The 20,790-nt window shown below is 41.4% G+C and overlaps 1 protein-coding gene across 2 annotated transcripts in view; it reads left to right on the top strand.

The window, feature by feature from the left end:
* The window catches only part of ppargc1b (peroxisome proliferator-activated receptor gamma, coactivator 1 beta), a 241,653-nt gene extending 221,140 nt beyond the window's left edge, over positions 1–20,513 (top strand). For both annotated transcript variants that reach the window (XM_061976634.1, XM_061976633.1), the window contains exons 5-12: positions 181–1,093; positions 3,357–3,405; positions 8,022–8,080; positions 13,691–14,249; positions 17,931–17,988; positions 18,145–18,263; positions 18,340–18,467; positions 20,012–20,513. In XM_061976634.1, coding sequence (XP_061832618.1) covers positions 181–1,093; positions 3,357–3,405; positions 8,022–8,080; positions 13,691–14,249; positions 17,931–17,988; positions 18,145–18,263; positions 18,340–18,467; positions 20,012–20,103 — 1,977 coding nt within the window. In that variant the 3' untranslated portion in view covers positions 20,104–20,513. The remainder of the gene's footprint in view (positions 1–180; positions 1,094–3,356; positions 3,406–8,021; positions 8,081–13,690; positions 14,250–17,930; positions 17,989–18,144; positions 18,264–18,339; positions 18,468–20,011) is intronic.
* The last annotated feature ends 277 nt before the right edge of the window (positions 20,514–20,790 follow it).

Here is a 20,790-nt window from a genome sequence, read left to right as displayed (position 1 = left end):
CCAGTGCGCGCTATAGTCCGGAAAATACGCCTCCGCGGTTTGATTACAAATTTTCAGGACTTATGCAGATCCCAAACCCACAAAAACAGGTACCAATAGGTATGAAAAGTCAAGAGAAACAAGATGGATGTCTTCATTACGAGCCTCACGGTCAATTAAACGGCATGTCTCCGCCCTCAGATGGACCTCTTTCAGGAGCGGAAACCCCGAGCGGTGCGTCCGGCGGGCCGCCTGTGCACCGAGCTCCACCGCCACCTCACCACCACGCGCAGCGCGGAGAAGCCTCGGGCGGCCGACACGGAGGAGGACGAGGACAGCGAGTCGGAGGAGGATGACGACGAGGAAGAGGAGGAGTCCTCCGCCAGCGAGGCGGAAGGCGCGGCGATCCCCGCCGAGCCGGCCAAGCCTCAGTTCAGCTCTGAGAAAGAACTCCACTCGGTGGTGGCGCTGATCACATACATGCACACGTACTGCATGCCCGCGCGCAAGCAGCAGGGTCTGGACCGCAAGGACCCGCCCAGACCGCGGGCTCGACCCGACGCCCCCCGCCCGCCTGTCACAAACTCTCACAGCCGTTTGGTCCTGCTGGAGACCCCGGGGACTAGCGTGTGCGCCACCAGGAGGCTTCCCTTCGTGAGGCGGCGTGAGGTGAAGACCAACTCGCTTCTCCGTGACCTCCTGCAGCAGAGCAGCTCTTTTGACGTGAGCAAGCCTTACAGACTGCTCAGCCCGCCGTACACCCGAGGAGGAGGAGCCAACGCCCACACGCCCAGGTCCGCCCCCATTAAACAGGAGAAAGACTCCCCGGAGAGGAGACACTCCTCCTACGAGGCTCCGAAGAGCCCGGCGGAGGACAGCGCCTCCTTCTCGGTGCGGCGCTCCAGGCGTCTGGCCTCCTTCCCCAGCCGCTTCGCCAAGAGGCTGCGGCCCGAGCGGGCGAGGGAGGGCGACAGGAAGACGGAGAGAGAGGACGGCCAGGCGGCGGCCAAGCTCTCGCCGACGCAAGCCGGAGGGGGTACCACGACGGAGGCGCAGACGGAGAAGCCACGGCGAGGCGACGCGGCGGAGGCCACCGAAATCTCCTGCCACAGCGGTGAGACCACTTCCTGTGTCACTTCCTGTTATAAAGTGCACACATCATTTTCATACTGCAAAGTGTCCGCCCGTGAGTTCGAACCCCGGCCGAGTCATACCAAAAACTATAAAAATGGGACCCATTACCTCCCTGCTTGGCACTCAGCATCAAGGGTTGGAATTGGGGGTTAAATCACAATAAATGATTCCTGAGCATGGCCACCGCTGCTGCTCACTTCTCCCCTCACCTCCCAGGGGGTGGAACAAGGGGAGGGGTCAAATGCAAGACGTTATTTCACCACACTTAGTGTGTGTGTGTGTGAGACTATCAGTAGTACCTTTTTAAAAACTCTCAATTCACAAGTTTAGAATAAATAAATAAACATGTCGTATGAAAAAGCAGGTAGAGACTAGGGATGGGTACTTTATTGGCACCATGCTGGTGCCATGTTACGGTACCGTCAAGTCCAGTTGCAGACTCGAACTAGGGAAGGAGCGAAAAACCACGTTTAAAAACTCCCGACGGCCAGTATCACCGTTTTTTGAATTACAACGATGGAAAAACCGTGATTGATAACTGTACTTTGATAAACTCATGAACATACTGCCGCTAGCTTAGATGCTAACATGAAAACAAGATGCATTAACATCCTTCCCCATTAAGAAGCGACATACCTCAATCTAAACCTGTATAAACATATTTCTGTTTGAGCAACTAATATATTCAATTGTGCACATTGAACCTACAAGCTGTGCAGTCATGGCACAGAATGATCGATCGGAGATAAAAAGGTAACACGGGTGGTTTTTACGGAGCATTCAATGACCACTGAAAAAAGTGTAACAATAAATAACAGATTTTATTTGCAACACACTTTTCATTTAAATGAATGGTAAAATGCTAAAGAACAAACCAATAGTTACTGTAACACAATAAAAGCTTAAAAATACTAAGACTGAAGCATAAAAAACACAAAACATGCAAAATAGTGGCTTTTCCTACTATGTCTATTTATTTTAGTTATTTCAAAATAATTTAAGGATTTCAGTGTGTTTAAGTACTTTTTCAGCACTAAGAGCATCCAACTGCCTCTATGCAATGTTGCTATTTTCAACGCCAACAAAGGAATTGACTCAGAAATGTGATGATAAAACAAGATGTAACAACTGGACATAAATTATCAGCTCATTTTTAAATGTTCCAATAAAAAATGAGAGTTTACTAATAGAAACTATTAATATTTATTAAAACACACAAAAGCGTCGAAAATTGGTGAGGGTGAGGCCTTTAATCCCAGGAACACCACACCTACCGTCAAGCATGGTGGTGGTAGTATTATGCTCTGGGCCTGTTTTGCTGCCAATGGAACTGGTGCTTTACAGAGAGTAAATGGGACAATGAAAAAGGAGGATTACCTCCAAATTCTTCAGGACAACCTAAAATCATCAGCCCGGAGGTTGGGTCTTGGGCGCAGTTGGGTGTTCCAACAGGACAATGACCCCAAACGCACGTCAAAAGTGGTAAGGCTAGAATAAAGGTTTTAGAATGGCCTTCCCAAAGTCCTCACTTAAACGTGTGGACAATGCTGAAGAAACAAGTCCATGTCAGAAAACCAACACATTTAGCGGAACTGCACCAATTTTGTCAAGAGGAGTGGTCAAAAACACAAGCAGAAGCTTGTGGATGGCTACCAAAAGCGCCTTATTGCAGTGAGACTTGCAAATATTAACATTGCTGTATGTATACTTTGTGTACTACATTTTCAGTAGACCCATAATAAATTCATGAAAGAACCAAACTTCATGAATGTTTTTTGTGACCAACAAGTATGTGCTCCAATCACTCTATCACAAAAAAATAAGAGTTGTAGAAATGATTGGAAACTCAAGACAGCCATGACATTATGTTCTTTACAAGTGTATGTCAACTTTTGGCCACGACTATATATATATATACACACGTATCAGTTAAAATGTGAAAAGTACCCTTTCCTAATGGATATATGGTACTGATTTTAGCCAATCACAAGCCTGAAGAAAGTCACTTAGGGGAAAGTAACAGCAATGGAGAATGGAGGAAAAAAATCTGCCATCCTGATTTTGCAATACTCTTTCAGTATGAAGTAAAAAAGGTTTCTTCATGGGCTGGTAAATGTGATCACACTGATTGTGGACGAGGAAGTGAGTCAGGCGTGAGGAGGACAGCAGTCACCCACACTCCTGTCCATCACTCATCCTCTCAGTCAGGATCTAATTTAACGCTTTCTTTCCTTTGTTGACAGAAAAGCGAGCCTGCCTGTGTCTGCCTCTGAACGCCAGCAAGTCCACAGGGTGAGACTCTCCACGCACAATGTTCTTTGTCACGGCTGTCACGCTCCTGGCCCAGCTCCTACATTTCTTATGCGTCCCGCACTATTTTTAAATATTTGTATTCCGCCTTGGAACACGGCAAAAGTTTATTTAATTGACAGCACACATTATCCTCACAAAGACACGCTTTTCGGCGCAGAGTACCGTTTTTTTTTTTTTTAAGATTTAGTGCATCATTGTGGACCACAGGAAGAATAGCTAAGGCACTGCTGAATAAATATTAATGAACTAAATTAAGTTAACGTTACTTTTTCAAGTAACGTTAGGACACAACGGCAGTGACTGGGATGGCGGAAGCGGGGATCGAACCTGGAACCCTCAAGTTGCCGGCACGGCCACGCTACCGACCGAGCTATACCGCCCCAGTGGCCGTGCCAGCAACTTGAGGGTTCCAGGTTCCATCCCCGCTTCCGCCATCCTAGTCACTGCCGTTGTGTCCTTGGGCAAGACACTTTACCCACCTGTTCCCAGTTCCACCCACACTGGTTTAAATGTGACTTAGATATTGGGTTTCACTATGTAAAGCGCTTTGAGTCACTAGAGAAAAGCGCTATATAAATATAATTCACTTCTGCAGAGACTTCCAGTATTAGACACAAAGACAATCCGAAAAGTATTAATTTAACAATATCTTTATTGTCGTGTTTTTAAAAGTGTTTCATTTAGAGGTGTCCGATAATGGCTTTTTTGCCAATATCCGATATTCCGATATTGTCCAACTCTTAATTACCGATACCGATATATACAGTCGAGGAATTAACACATTGTTATGCCTAATTTTGTTGTGATGCCCCACTGGATGCATTAAACCAGTGTTTTTCAACCACTGTGCCGCGGCACACTAGTGTGCCGTGCGATACAGTCTGGTGTGCCGTGGGAGATTATCTAATTTCACATATTTGGGTTAAAAACATTTTTTGCAAACCAGTAATTATAGCCTCCAAATGATGTGTTGTTGTTGAGTGTCGGTGCTGTCCAGAGCTCGGCAGAGTAACCGTGTAATACTCTTCCATATCAGTAGGTGGCAGCCGGTAGCTAATTGCTTTGTAAAGGCAGGTAAAAAGGTGTCTTATGCTTAAACCAAAAATAAACAAAAGGTGAGTGCCGCTAAGAAAAGGCATTGAAGCTTAGGGAAGGCTATGCAGAACGAAAGTGAAACTGAACTGGCTACAGAGTAAACAAAAACAGAATGCTGGACAGCAGCAAAGACTTACTGTGGAGCAAAGACGGCATCCACAATGTACATCCGAACATGACATGACTATCAACAATGTCCCCACAAAGAAGGATAAAAACAACTGAAATATTCTTGATTGCTAAAACAAAGTAGATGCGGGAAATATAAGACATGAAACTGCTACAGGAAAATACCAAAAAAAGAGAAAAAGCCACCAAAATAGGAGCGCAAGACAAAAACTAAAACACTACACACAGGAAAACCTACTCAGTGGCCGAGTGGTTAGAGTGTCCGCCCTGAGATCGGTAGGTTGTGAGTTCAAACCCCGGCCGAGTCATACCAAAGACTATAAAAATGGGACCCATTACCTCCCTGCTTGGCACTCAGCATCAAGGGTTGGAATTGGGGGTTAAATCACCAAAATGATTCCCGGGCGCGGCCACCGCTGCTGCCCACTGCTCCCCTCACCTCCCAGGGGGTGATCAAGGGTGATGGGTCAAATGCAGAGAATAATCTCGCCACACCTAGTGTGTGTGTGACAATCATTGGTACTTTAACTTTAACTTTAACTTAAAACAGCAAAAAACTCCAAATAAGTCAGGGGGTGATGTGACAGGTGGTGACAGTACACCTACTTTGAGACAAGAGCTATAGTGATGCATGCTTGGTTATGGTTTAAATTAATATCCAACAATTGCGACGACGACTTTTTACTGTCAACTGAGTTTATGATTTCTGCTGGTGGTGTCGCGCCCCCTGGATTTTTTTCAGCGCAAAAAATGTGCCTTGGCTCAAAAAAGGTTGAAAAACAATGCATTAAACAATGTAACAAGGTTTTCCAAAATAAATCAACTCAAGTTATGGAAAAAAAATGCCAACATGGCACTGCCATATTTATTATTGAAGTCACAAAGTGCATTATGTTTTTTAACATGCCTCAAAACAGCAGCTTGGAATTTGGGACATGCTCTCCCTGAGAGAGCATGAGGAGGTTGAGGTGGGGGTGTGTGTATATTATAGCGTCCCGGAAGAGTTAGTGCTGCAAGGGGTTCTGGGTATTTGCTCTGTTCTGTTGTGTTTATGTTGTGTTACGGTGCGGATGTTCTCCCGAAATGTGTTTGTCATTCTTGTTTGGTGTGGGTTCACAGTGTGGCGCATATTTGTCACAGTGTTAAAGTTGTTTATACGGCCACCCTCAGTGTGACCTGTATGGCTGTTGACCAAGTATGACTTGCATTCACTTGTGTGTGTGAAAAGCCGTAGATATTATGTGATTGGGCCGGCACGCAAAGGCAGTGCCTTTAAGGTTTATTGGCGCTCCGTACTTCTCCCTACGTCCGTATACCACTCCGTACAGCGGCGTTTTAAAAAGTCATACATTTTACTTTTTGAAACCGATACCGATAATTTCCGATATCACATTTTAAAGCATTTATCGGCCGATAATATCGGCAGTCCGATATTATCGGACATCTCTAATTTCGACACAAACCAAGATAGCACTGTCATGGTCAATAAAGTGTTAATGACAGCAGGTGCAGGTGAGTGCATTAAAGGCAGTAATATTGCAAGGCGCTTCTAGTTTTAAAGTGCATCAAGTTTGCCGTGTCGTCATTTCTAACCTCGACCAGATTCCAAGATGCTTAGTGAATCAGACGCCGGCGGCTTTAACTGCGATTGTAATCAGCGGCAGACGGTCTGTCCTCGCTCGCTTTTCCACATGAACCTCCCGAGCGCTCCTGGAAGGTGTCCAGCTGGGTCCGGTCACATAGCCAATGAGTGGTTTTCCTCTCCGAGCCGCTGCCGTGGCTCCATCCCTCACGTTACGCCACCTTCTCGAGTCTTTCCCTGTTTGTTTTATTCACTCGCTCCCGCGTCGGCTGGGGAGACGAACTAACGTCCCGCCTCACACTCGGCGTGACAGAAGCGGGCGCTCCAAAAATAGAGCAGGGAAGAATGGCGGCGAGGACGGCGCCCGCATATGGCGGCGGTGATAAGAAGTGAAGCGTGCTTAGAGGAGCCAGCAGCAGTCAGGGGGACAAACACATCATCCAAAAGTCTTTTTGTGTGTGTGTGTGTGTGTGTGTGTGTGTGTGTGTGTGTGTGTGTGTGTGTGTGTGTGTGTGTGTGTGTGTGTGTGTGTGTGAATATGTTGCTGCCTGCTGAGTGACTATGGCGTCACATTAGTGCCAAAAATCCGAGCGCATAAAAACTGTTATTGCGCGCTGATTCTCCACTTCGTGCGCGCGCGCGACACCCTTTTGCGCGCGCGTGGTGCCTTTTTGCGCGCGCGCGACGCCTTTCTGCGTGCTCTCTGTGTACTCCTGGCATATCTCCTCGCGCTGTCATGTTTCTTTTTGGCACTTTGGGGGCGGGTATGCTTAGACGGCCCCTCCTTTCTGATTGGCTGTGAGCATTTTTCATATGACCAATCATTCTCCAGCGTAGCAACGTTGTAGCCATCTTACCTCGGACATCTAGCCTCAATCATTACATTGATGTCAATGGTACATGTACTAATTAAATTACCATAACTTGCTCGATTTTCGACCAATTTACAAACGGTTTGCCTTGTTACAAATCTTATTACATGTAGATATGACATAGCTGTACCTGTTGAAATTACCTCTTTCGCTTTAAAAAAAAATGACTTAATTGTGCAACATAGTTGTGTAGGGTCAGTGTTAGTCAGTTCTCTGATTATTTTAAACTGTTTCAGAATACATTATTAAAAGCTATTTTTAACATTTCAAAAACAAAATTCAAAGATTATTTCATTAATTTTATGGCTGAATCAAAAGAAATTCCATAAATTAGAAAACAAATGTTCAAGAAGAAGTGAAAATATAAAATAATGTTATGGTTGGATGTTATTGCTGGTGGACCAGTTCTGGCTGAAAGATGTGATTATGGTGTTTGTTGTCTTATTATTTATTTGGGTCACATTTTGTATTACCCTGTATTGTGTTTATGTGGTATGAAATAACCTTCATCAGCGCGCGACATTTTTTTATCCACTTCTTCCGCCGTAAATCTTGATACATATTGAAGATGACCCGCCCTGCTATACTTCTGATTGGCTCTGAGCATTTTTCAGCATTTTTCGCCTGACCAATCAGAAAGAAGGGGCCGTCTAAGCATACCCACCCCCAAAGTGCCAAAAAGAAACATGACAGCGCGAGGAGAGATGCCAGGAGTACACAGAGAGCGCGCAGAAAGGCGTCGCGCGCGCGCGCAAAAGGGTGTCGCGCGCGCGCACGAAGTGGAGGATCAGTGCGCGATAACAGTTTTTATGCGCTCAGATTTTTGGCAATAATGTGACGCCATAAGTGACTTGCAACACAATCCAGCATGACACCGCCATCTGACATGTCTGCTTTTGTCTTTTTCATGACTGAAGAGAGTTCAGCACTAAGAGCTTCGAGCAGACGCTCAGTGTGGACCTGTGCGGAACTGCAGGTAACGTACCGCCTCACTGCTTTTCAGACTTAAAGTGATTTTATTATATGATGTACCGTATTTTTTGGAGTATAAGTCGCACCGGCCGAAAATGCATAATAAAGAAGGAAAAAAACATATATAAGACGCACTGGAGTATAAGTCGCATTTTTGGGGGAAATGTATTTGATAAAAGCCAACACCAAGAATAGACATTTGAAAGGCAATTTAAAATAAATAAAGAATAGTGAACAACAGGCTGAATAAGTGTACTTTATATGAGGCATAAATAACCAACTGGTATGTTAACGTAACATATTATGGTAAGAGTCATTAAAATAACTATAACATATAGAACATGCTATACGTTTACCAAACAATCTGTCACTCCTAATCGCTAAATCCCATGAAATCTTATACGTCTAGTCTCTTACGTGAATGAGCTAAATAATATTATTTGATATTTTACGGTAATGTGTTAATAATTTCACACATAAGTCGCTCTTGAGTATAAGTCGCAGCCCCGGCCAAACTATGAAAAAAAAATGCGACTTATAGTCCGAAAAATACGGTATAGAGGTGTCACAATGCTCGTATTCCTAACTACAATTCCCAAGTCCGGTAGGAAATGCGTCAAAATGCCCCGAGGCTGAAGCTGAACTGAAATATGCTGATCGTTTGAATGTCGAAGAGCTGACGCTGACCTGAAACAGAGTATCGCAAACCATGATTTTTAACTAAACATACAAAATTAGCTTAGAAAAGCTAGCATAAAACATTAACATGCTTACGTTCTCACAAGTATGTTAACAATTAACATGCTAACGCATGTTAACTATTATCAAACTTGGTCGGCAGCGCCAAGTATCACAAACCATGATTTTCAGGTTTAAACGTACAAAATTAGCTATAAAAAAAAAAAAAAACTACCATAAAAAGTTAGCATGCTAACGTTCTCACAAGTATGTTAACGTGCTAACGCATGATAATTATTATCAAACTTGGTCGGCAGCACCAAGTATCACAAACCATGATTTTCAGGTTTAAACGTACAAAATTAGCTATATAAAAAAAAAAGCTACCATAAAAAGTTAGCATGCTAACGTTCTCACAAGTATGTTAACGTGCTAACGCATGTTAATTATTATCAAACTTGGTCGGCAGCGGCAAGTATCACAAACCATGATTTTCAGGTTTAAATGTACAAAATTAGCAAAAGAATAGCCACCATAAAAAGTTAGCATGCTAACGTTCTCACAAGTATGTTAACGTGCTAACGCATGATAATTATTATCAAACTTGGTCGGCAGCGCCAAGTATCACAAACCATGATTTTCAGGTTTAAATGTACAAAATTAGCAAAAGAAAAGCTACCATAAAACATTAACATGCTAACGTTCTCACAAGTATATTATTAAACTTGGTCGGCAGCACCAAGTATCACAAACTATGGTTTTCAGGTTTAAACGTACAAAATTAGCAAAAAAAGAGCTAGCATGAAACGTTAGCATGCTAACGTTCTCACGAGTATGTTAACAGTTAACATGCTACAGCATGTTAACTGTTATCAAACTTGGTCGGCAGCGGCAAGTATAACAAACCATGATTTTCAGGTGTAAACGTACAAAATTAGCCAGAGAAAAGCTACCATAAAACATAATACATGTACTGTATATGTATATATGTATTTATACGTATTTGTATATATGTATTTATACGTATATGTATATATGTATGTATATGTATTTATACGTGTATGTATATATGTATTTATACGTATATGTATATATGTATACATATATGTGTAAATATGTATATGTGTATATATATATGGGTATATATGTATGTATGTATATGTGTGTATATATGTGTATATATATATATATATATATATATATTTGTATACATATGTGAGTATATATATATATATATATATATATATATATATATATATATATATATATATATATGGAGTATCCAAAACATTAGATTTTTGAATTAGAGCGATTATTATTTGTAACAATTCTTGATCGATTTTTTTTTTTTTTATCAATTAAAAAAAAAAAATATATATATATATATTGTTGCTTTATTTGTATTTGACTTTATAAATGTTTTTTTTTTAAACAAAATCTGTTAGTTTTTTTTAAGTAATATAGAACTGTATTAGAGCTGTTTATTTATTTTATGGAGGAATGTAGTAGAACCGGCACCCAATGTTATTAAAAAAGTATTGATTTTGAATGGAGAATGGATTCTGAATGGAATCGTTACACTCAAGAATCGAATCGAATCATATGATGCCCAAAGATTCACAGCCTGAGTAATAACCTATACTAACAAAGAACATAGTGACACTACAATTAAAGAGTAACAACCCATATTAACAAAGAACATAGTGACACTACAATTAAAGAGTAGTTGTCTGGTCTCACGTTTCTGAAAAACTGTTTAAAAATCAACTTAAAGCTTTTTGGTACTTTTCTAAATAAAGGGGACCACACAAAATTGCATTATTGGCTTTATTTTAACAAGAAAAATCTTAGGGTACCGTATTTTCCGCACTATAAGGCGCACCGGATTATTAGCCGCACCTTCTATGAATTACATATTTCATAATTTTGTCCACCAATAAGCCGCCCCGGACTATAAGCCGCGCCTACGCTGCGCTAAAGTGAATGTCAAAAAAACGCTGCGCTAAAGTGAATGTCAAAAAAACAGTCAGATAGTTCAGTCAAACTTTAATAATATATTGAAAACCAGCGTTCTAACAACTCTGTCCCAAAATGTACGCAAATGTGCAATCACAAACATAGTAAAATTCAAAATGGTGTAGAGCAATAGTAACATAATGTTGCTCGAACGTTAATGTCACAACACACAAAATAAACATAGCGCTCACCTTCTGAAGTTATTCTTCATTCGTAAATCCTTCGAATTCTTCGTCTTCGGTGTCCGAATTGAAAAGTTGCGCAAGCGTGGTATCCAAAATGGCCGGTTCCGTCTCGTAGAAGTCATCGGGAGTCAGTGTCGCTGTTGTTCTGTGAATCCTGCCTTCCGGAAAGCTCGGACCACAGTTGTGACCGAAATATCTGCCCAAGCATTTACGATCCACTGGCAAATGTTGGCGTATGTCGTCCGAGGCTGTCTGCCCGTCTTAGTGAAGGTGTGTTCGCCTTCGGAGCTGTGTGAAAAAAGCCACCCGGCCTCTTCGCGTAAACTTCCCTTAACCACTCGCTCATCTTTTCTTCATCCATCCATCCCTTCGAGTTAGCTTTTATGATGACGCCGGCTGGAAAGGTCTCTTTTGGCAAGGTCTTCCTTTTGAATATCACCATGAGTGGAAGTTAGCATGGCAAGCTAGAACCACAGTGAAGGATGACTTCATTCCCTGTGGTGCGAATATTCACCGTACGTGCTCCCGTTCCACAGTGCGGTTCAGTTGCTGTGAAATACGGTAGTAATCCGTGTGCGGATGGAGAGATTGCGTCTTTTTATGAACCGGATCGCTTAGTAGGAGCCATTTTGTGGTTTTTACAGATGTAAACAGGAAATGAAACGTACGGTGATATCCGCGCGTTTTTTCTTCTTCTTCCGGGGGCGGGTGAAGCGCTTCCTGTTCTATGGGGGCGGGTGAAGCGCTTCCTGTTCTATGGGGGCGGGTGCTTTCCTTGGCGGTTGCTTGCGTAGAAGAAGAAGCGCTTCCTGTTCTACCGGGAAAAAAGATGGCGGCTGTTTACCGAAGTTGCGAGATCGAAACTTTATGAAAATTAATCGTAATAAAGCGCACCGGGTTATAAGGCGCACTGTTAGCTTTTGAGAAAATTTGTGGTTTTTAGGTGCGCCTTATAGTGCGGAAAATACGGTACATTAAACATATGTTTATTATTGCAAGTTTGTCCTTAAATAAAATAGTGAACATACAAGACAACTTGTCTTTTATTAGTAAGTAATCAAACAAAGGCTCCTAATTAGTATGTTGACATATGCAGTAACATATTGTGTCATTTATCATTCTATTATTTTGTCAACATTATTAAGGACAAGTGGTAGAAAATTAATTATTAATCTACTTGTTCATTTACTGTTAATATCTGCTTACTTTCTCTTTTAACATGTTCTATCTACACTTCTGTTAAAATGTAATAATCACTTATTCTTCTGTTGTTTGATACTTTACATTAGTTTTGGATGATACCACAAATTTGTGTATCAATGCGATACCAAGTAGTTACAGGATCATACATTGGTCATATTCAAAGTCCTCATGTGTCCAGGGACATATTTCCTGACTTTATAAACATATTATACATTTTAAAAAAACGAAAGAAGATGTTGTGATGCCAAAAAATATCGACGTAATCATAGTAGTATCACTCCTGTACTTGGTATCATTACAGTGGATGTCAGGTGTAGATCCACCAATGGCGTTTGTTTACATTTTGACGCCGGTGAGCTACGGTGTGTAGTGAAGCATGTTTAGCTATTCCTTGTCCTGCAGGGATGATACTTGTAAGAAACGTACTTTATTTGTCGCCATGGAGATGAGGATTAGTGATTTAGAAGTAGCTAAAACACTGCAGATGGACGTTAGCCGCATGTCTTAAAGCACCTCTTCCTGAGGGCGTTTCAGTGTTATAACTTCACCTTTATCGTTAGTTTTTAAACCAAATGCGTCCGTTCTCCCTTTTCTGTCTACACACTGTGTCTGCTTGTAAGTACTCTGTGATTGTGCGCTGCCGAACATGCTTCTCGGGAAGTACTTTTTAGAGGCGGTATAGTATCGAATATGATTCATTAGTATGGCGATATACTGTACAACCCTAGTTGCTACACAAATGTACGTCACCACTTTTTGTTTTGTTTTATTCAGTGAGTAAGAACACTGTTGATTTTAAAGGGTGCCTGAGGCTGGGGTCAAAGGTCAAATCACAAATTGTTGCTGCTCTTTAAACTGCACAGAACTATTTTCCAAATGTGGTCAAGAACACGATTGATTTTGAACAGTAGCTTGGGTCACAGGTCGCTTCCTGTCACCTGTGTCAGGTTCAAACACGAGACAAGAAGCAAGGAATTAAACAGAGACAGAATTCAACTTTGCTCAATTTGAGGAGAAACGTGTCGACCTGTAACCTCTTACAGTGTCACCCACGCTCTAACGGAAAAAGGTTCACGTCTTGTCTTTTATTTGGATATTCCCTGGTTATATAACAGCTGTTTCTAAAGGAATGGGGGCGTATGTAAACAGCCATTGTTTTCGGTCACATTAACACAAAGGAAAAAGATGCCTCGGGCTTGGACTGGTCCCCTCGGTCTTGGATGACAATAGGTAACCCCTCCCGTCTCCTCCCATCGTACACAGCGGAATTTTCCAAGCCTTTGTCTTGGTGCAACAAAGACAGCCTCTTGTCTGTTCACTGGGAACTCAGAGAACGGAAAGTTTTTTGATCATTTACATACAATTTTTCTGACAACCTGTGTTCACCTCCTCCTGCCGTCTATCCCAGCAAGAACCCTATTGGTTTTGAGCGTGTTGTTCAAGGTGAAACTGTCCAAAAGACAACATGGCTGCTTCCTTGGAGCAGTCTGGAACGTTCTCTCCTCATAAATGTTCTCCCGTGTCACCCGCAGGTCTGACTCCGCCCACCACGCCGCCCCACAAACCCGTGGAGGACGAACTCTTCAAACCAGCAGAGGCAGCAAAGGGCGGCGAGTCCGTCCATTCCTCCGCCGGCGCCCACGGCGGCACCAAAGGCTCCTGGCTGAGCCGCGCTCACCAGCGGAAGCTTCCGGAGCAGACGGAGCTCTACGCTCAGCTGCGTCGGATGGGCCAGGCCGGCGACAGCGACGCCTGTCACAGCTTCGGCGACCACGACTACTGCGCTCTGAGCCTCGGGGAAAGCCGCAAGCGAAGCATCGCCATGCTCGGCGCCATGCTGCAGGCGCCCGGGGAAGCCAAAGCGGGCGCCGAAGCAACCGGAGAGGACGACGGCAAGAGTTCGGAGGTCACGGAGCCTCAGGAGCGGCAGCAGAAAGCGCAGACGTCACCGCCGCCGCCGCCTGGCTGCCAGTTGCCGGACGCCACGCCGCCGACATCCGAGGAGGAGGCGGAGCGCTCGTCGGGATCCCGCTCGCCCTCACCGACTCTCCATCTGTGTCCCGACTCTCCCGCCAGCAAGACGGACTCCAGGTACGTCCTGTCATGACCTCTTGATACGCGTAGCTTGTCTGTCGCCATGGTTAGGCGGTTTGGAAACTATGAACGTAGAAATGATACAGGGTTATTACTCGAGCTGTGAATTAGAGATGTCCAAAAATATCGGACTGCCGATATTAGCTACAATATACACCCCCCGCTACCCAACCCCGCCCACCTCAACCTCCTCATGCTCTCTCAGGGAGAGCATGTTCCAAAATCCAAGCTGCTGTTTTGAGGCATGTTAAAAAAAATAATGCACTTTGTGACTTCAATCATAAATATTGCAGTGCCATGTTGGCATTTTTTTCCATAACTTGAGTTGATTTTATTTTGGAAAACCTTGTTACATTGTTTAATGCATCCAGTGGGGCATCACAACAAAATTAGGCATAATAATGTGTTAATTCCACGACTGTATATATCGGTATCGGTTGATATCGGAATCAGTAATTCAGAGTTGGACAATATCGGAATATCGGATATCGGCAAAAAAGCCGTTATCGGACATCCCTACTGGGAATCTTACTCGAACACATCAACGTAACACACAGCTCGTAAAGTCAGGCCTTCAAAATAAAAGTGCGGCAGTAAAGTACAGTTGATAGCACAATTGCAGGTGATAATACTAAACCCGGGAGGCGGGGCGTGGGTAGGGTGGTACGGTAGGTAGGATTGTACGGTATACCGGTATTAGTATAGTACCGCGATACTAATAAAACAACTTTGGTACTATACCGTCTCTGAAAAGTACCGGTCCCCCACCCGTCGTTGTCTGCCCGCAGTCAGCAGTGCTTTAACTGCTTCAAAATCACTACTCCTTGTCTCCATGGAGACAATTCAAGTATCTTTATGTCAAGTATCAACCATTTAGGACGAGGGATTGCTATAAATGCTTCACTACACACCTCAGCACGCTGGAGTCATGATAATAGTTGTATTAAAATATGTCTATTGTAGGCAATTTCAATACAAGATTTCATCATGTCCGATCATTACTATTACATTACTATTACTACGATCAACTTAATTTTGAACACACTTATCACATGTGAAGGAAGTGCATACTTTCTCAACAGCCATACATGTCACAATAAGGGCCAACACTGTCATAAGCATGTGCCATATAGTGAAACCACACTAAACAACAATGACAAACACATTTTGGGAGAATATTTGCACCGCAACACAACATAAACACTACAAACCAAATTCCCAGAATTCCCTGCAGCACCAACTCTTCCGGGACACTACAATGCAAACAAACGCCTTTGGTGGATCTACACCTAACATCCACTGTAATGATACCAAGTACAGTAGCGTATCTAGTCGATACTACTATGATTACATCGATATTTTTTAGCATCACAAAATCTTTTTTTTTTTTTTTTTTTAAATGTATATTATGTTTATAAAGTCAGGAAATATGTCCCTGAACACATGAGGACTTTGAATATGACCAATGTATGATCCTGTAACTACTTGGTATCGGATTGATACCCAAATGTGTGGTATCATCCAAAACTAATGTAAAGCATCCAAACAACAGAAGAATAAGTGATTATTACATTTTAACAGAAGTGTAGATAGAACATGTTAAAAGAGAAAGTAAGCTGATATTAACAGTAAATGAACAAGTAGATTAATAATTCATTTTCTACCACTTGTCCTTAATAATGTGTACAAAATAATAGGTAGATAAATGACACAATATGTTACTGCATATGTCAGCAGACTAATTAGGAGTCTTTGTTTGTTTACTTACTACTAAAAGACAAGTTGTCTTGTATGTTCACTATTTTATTTAAGGACAAACTTGCAATAAGAAACATATGTTTAATGTACCCTAAGATTTTTTGTTCAAATAAAGCCAATAATGCCATTTTTGTGGTGGCCTTTATTTAGAAACGTATCAAAATAATTTGGGTACTGGCACCAAAATATTGGTATCGAGACAACACTAGTGTTGACCTTTTTGTTGTTGTTGCACCATGACTAGGAAAGGTTGTTTGGATTATGTTATATATACTGAACTAAAATATAATCCCAACACTTTTGTTTTTGCTCCCATTTTTCATGAGTTGAACTCAAAGATCTAAAACTTTTACTATACACACAAGACGTATTCCTTATTGAAGAAGCTGGGTGGGTAGTTTAGGACACCCCTGCTTTAACCGATATGGCTGTGAATCTTTGGGCACCACACGATTCGATTCTTGGGGGTAACAATTCGATACAGAATCGATGCTCGATTCAAAATTAGTGTCGATTCAAAATCAATGCTTTTTTAATAACACTGGGCGCCACCTCAATGATTAACTACATTCCTCCATAAAGTAGATAAACGGCTCTGATACATTTCTATATTACTTAAAAGAACTGGTTTTGTTTAATAAAATTGTACCCAAACGTCTACTAGAGTGGCTGGACAGGACAGGTTTTAGAGGAAAAATTAAAAAAATATGTATTTTTAATAGATTTCTTTAGATTGTTATATATATATATATATATATATATATATATATATATATATATATATATATATATATATATATATATATATATATATATATATATATATATATGTATGTGTGGGGGAAAAAAATCACAAGACTATTTCATCTCTACAGGCCTGTTTCATGAGGCGGGGTACCCTCAATCGTCAGGAAAATCTCCTGACGATTGAGGGTACCCCGCCTCATGAAACAGGCCTGTAGAGATGAAATAGTCTTGTGATTTTTTTTCCCCACACATACATATATTGCGCTCTACTACGGTATCGAGCACTATTTTTTGGATAACCTTATTAAGACATATATATATATATATATATATATATATATATATATATATATACATATATATACACACACACATACATAAGGTCAGGAAAAATCACAGAGGCTATTTAATCCCTACAAGCCTGTTTTGCAGGTTTCCCTGAAGTCCCCTGAAATTTCCCCTGAAGAGCAGGGTAACCTGCAAAACAGGCTTATAGGGATGAAATAGCCTCTGTGTTTTTTCTTGATCAAACGTCAGGGGATTTCCCCTGAAGAGCAGGGAAACCTGGGAACAAGCCTGTTTCGTAGGTTTCCCTGCTCTTCAGGGGAAATTTCAGGGGACTACAGGAAAAGCTGCGAAACAGGCTTGTAGGGATAAAATTGCCTCTGTGTTTTTTCTTGACCTAAAGTATATTCCACTCCACTCCGGTATTGAGCACTGTATAACGGACAAACCACAGAAACCTCGACTATGTATATATATATATATACACGTGTATATATATATATATATATATATATATATATATATATATATATATATATATATATATAATTTTTATTTATTTATTTTCCAATATATATATAATTTTTAATCTATTAAAAATTGTTACAAATAAGAACCACGGTTCACTTTAAAATGTATCATTTATAGACCCCCAGTAACGTGTTTGGCTGTGAGGCTGCAGCTCCAGTTTTAGTTTGTTGCTAGTGCTTCATGTGCTGAAGTTAGAAAGTGGAGATGAATGTTTGATGAGCGCAGCTCTTAGCTGTGCTCTGAGGTTAGCAGAAGAGCCTCCAGCTGCTGCAGCTCACCTGTTCTTTCCTGCTTCACGCTGCACTTTCATCTGATTTGTGCTTTTCTCTCTCCATCCCTCCTCTTTTCCTCCCTCAGTGAAAACTCGGAGATCTGCCCCGACGACGAGCAGCGGAGCCGAGCCAATTCTGACGAGGTACAGAATGTTCCCCACGCTGTTGTTGTGTTGCCTACGTTGAGACGCCGTCTCTGCGTGGCGGGCTCACATCTGCGCACCTTCAGAACTCCCACGTCCATCTGTACTCCGCCATGTCCTCTGTCCTGACTGTTGCCATGGTTTCCTTGTTGCCAGGAGAACTGTCAGGTGTTCTACATCCACAACCTGCCCAGCAGCATGACCCAGAACATGCTGAGGAAGCGCTTCCAGGTCTTTGGCAAGGCGGAGGACTGCAAAGTCATCATCTGCAACGAGTAAGCAGCTTCGGCTCGCTGCAAACTTTGCAAACTTCCTCTTTAAGGCTTGAATTCTTCCCCCGTGTGGCTGCAGGGAGCGCTGTGGGGTCATAAAGATCCGGCAGTCCGGGATTCAGAGACACCGGAGGGAACGTGAGAATGTCTTCCAGAGCGCGCCTGCGAGCCTGAGGAGACTGGCGAGGAAACGCTACATCGACCTTGGTAACTGTTACAAGTGAAAAAAGAAGTTCAGCAGTGTAAAATAGAAAACCTTTATTGACACATGACGGAGGACATTACTTCAAGTTATGGAAAGATCTGATATTTATATCAGTCCGATAGCAGTAAAAAACAACTATGGGATGATATCGACTCTCATTTTTCCTACTTTTTATAGCAACGCTTTTGCCCCACACTTGACAAATTACGGTTGTCTGTTCGACATATTCCCACTTGAAGCCAAACCACCGCCAGACGATGGACCCGCTGCTGTTTTTCTTGGGAATTAATTATTCCTCCATTTGCTACCAGATTCGGACCTTCTTTCTCTTGTATTACCGCTCGCACCACTCCGCTAGCATCACAGCTAACGTTAGCCATGCTGCTACCTCTCTGCTCGGGGAGGGTGTATACGTATGTGACGTGTGTAAGAAGGTGTGCTTGCTGTCTGTGAGAAGGAGACACAAGAAGGAGTGGGAAGAGCCTCTGGTGTAATGCCAGCAGCCAAAACTCAACTGCGTGAGAACGTATACTCGATATCACGATATAGTCATTTTCTATATCGCACAGAGACAAACCCGCGATATATTGCGTATATCGATATATCGCCCAGCCCTAATGTGTATATATATATGTATGTATATATGTATGTATATATATATATGTGTATATATATATATATATATATATATATATATATATATATATATATATATATATATATATATATATGTGTGTATGTATATACATGTATGTATGTGTATATATACCGTGTGTGTATATATATGTATATATGTAGATATATGTATGTGTGTATATATGTAGATATATGTATGTGTGTATATATGTATATATGTATATATATATGTATATATGTAGATATATGTATGTGTGTATATATGTATATATATATGTATATATGTAGATATATGTATGTGTGTATATATGTATATATATATATGTATATATGTAGATATATGTATGTGTGTGTATATATGTAGATATATGTATGTGTGTGTATATATGTATATATATATACATATATATATATATATATATTTATATATATATATTTATGTGTATATATGTATATATATATGTATGCATGTATGTATATATGTATGTATATATATGTATGTATGTATGTATGTATGTATATATATACACGTATATATATATACACGTATATATATATGTATGTATATATATATATGTATGTATGTATATGTATATATATATATATATATATATATATATATATATATATATATATATATATACACACATATATATATATATATATATATATATATATATATATATATACATACATAAATACACATATATATATATATATATACATACACGTATATATATACATACACATATATATATATATATATATATATATATATATATATATATATATATATATATATATATATATATATATATATATACATGAGGACTTTGAATATGACCAATGACATTTTGGCCTTCCTGCACGCGAGGCTAACGTTAGGCTCCTCCCACTTGTCCGCTTTCAGACGAGGCGGGTCCAGGGCCCATCAAGAGCAAGTACGACGCACTGGACTTTGACACTCTGCTGAAGGAGGCCCAGAAGTCTCTGCACCGCTGACCGTCCAGCCTGAGTCACGGTGCCCTCAACAGGCTCCGCCCCTTCCGGACACGCCTCCCGGTAACCTCCGTGCACGGCGACCTCGCAAAGATGTTTACATTTTTACCATTGGAATAAAGCAACGAGAAGAAGCTTTTTTTTTTTTTTTTTCGTAAAAAAAAATAAAAAAAACGGGCGTGAGGATTCCGCTCATCACGGAGGAGAGACAATGGCGGGAACGGAACTTTCTAAGAGTAACGCCACAAAGCTGCTTCCTGTCTGTGTTGGTGACATCAGCGCCCCGGCCGCGGGTGGGCGGGCCTGAGAGACCTCTGTAGCAAGTCCTTGCTAATGTCGCGTCGGTCCTCGTGGTGTGTTTCTCTGCGCGTGCGTGCGTTCTTTGTGTGTGTTCTCTGTTCTCTTTGTTTGGTAAAAAGAAAATAACGGGGGCGGGGGGGGGTAACTTCCTGTTTCCGGGTCGCACGCAAGCGGGGGAAGCGAAACTTCAATCGAGACGTGGGGGGGGGACAACAACAAAAAAATACCCGCTTTGTTGGATGTGTACATTTTAAGAATCGTCGTGTGTGTGTGTGTGTGTGTGTGTGTGTGTGTGTTACGGACTCAGACTATAACGTTAAATGTAATCGGGTGATAAAGTTTACAACTCTAAAATGAAGAAGAAAAACAATGTTTTTTTCTTTTTTGTAA

Source organism: Nerophis lumbriciformis, linkage group LG16 (assembly GCF_033978685.3).
Source record: "Nerophis lumbriciformis linkage group LG16, RoL_Nlum_v2.1, whole genome shotgun sequence".
Taxonomy (NCBI): domain Eukaryota; kingdom Metazoa; phylum Chordata; class Actinopteri; order Syngnathiformes; family Syngnathidae; genus Nerophis; species Nerophis lumbriciformis.
Note: the sequence above shows the minus strand (reverse complement) of the source record. Positions and strands in the feature narration are given on the sequence as shown.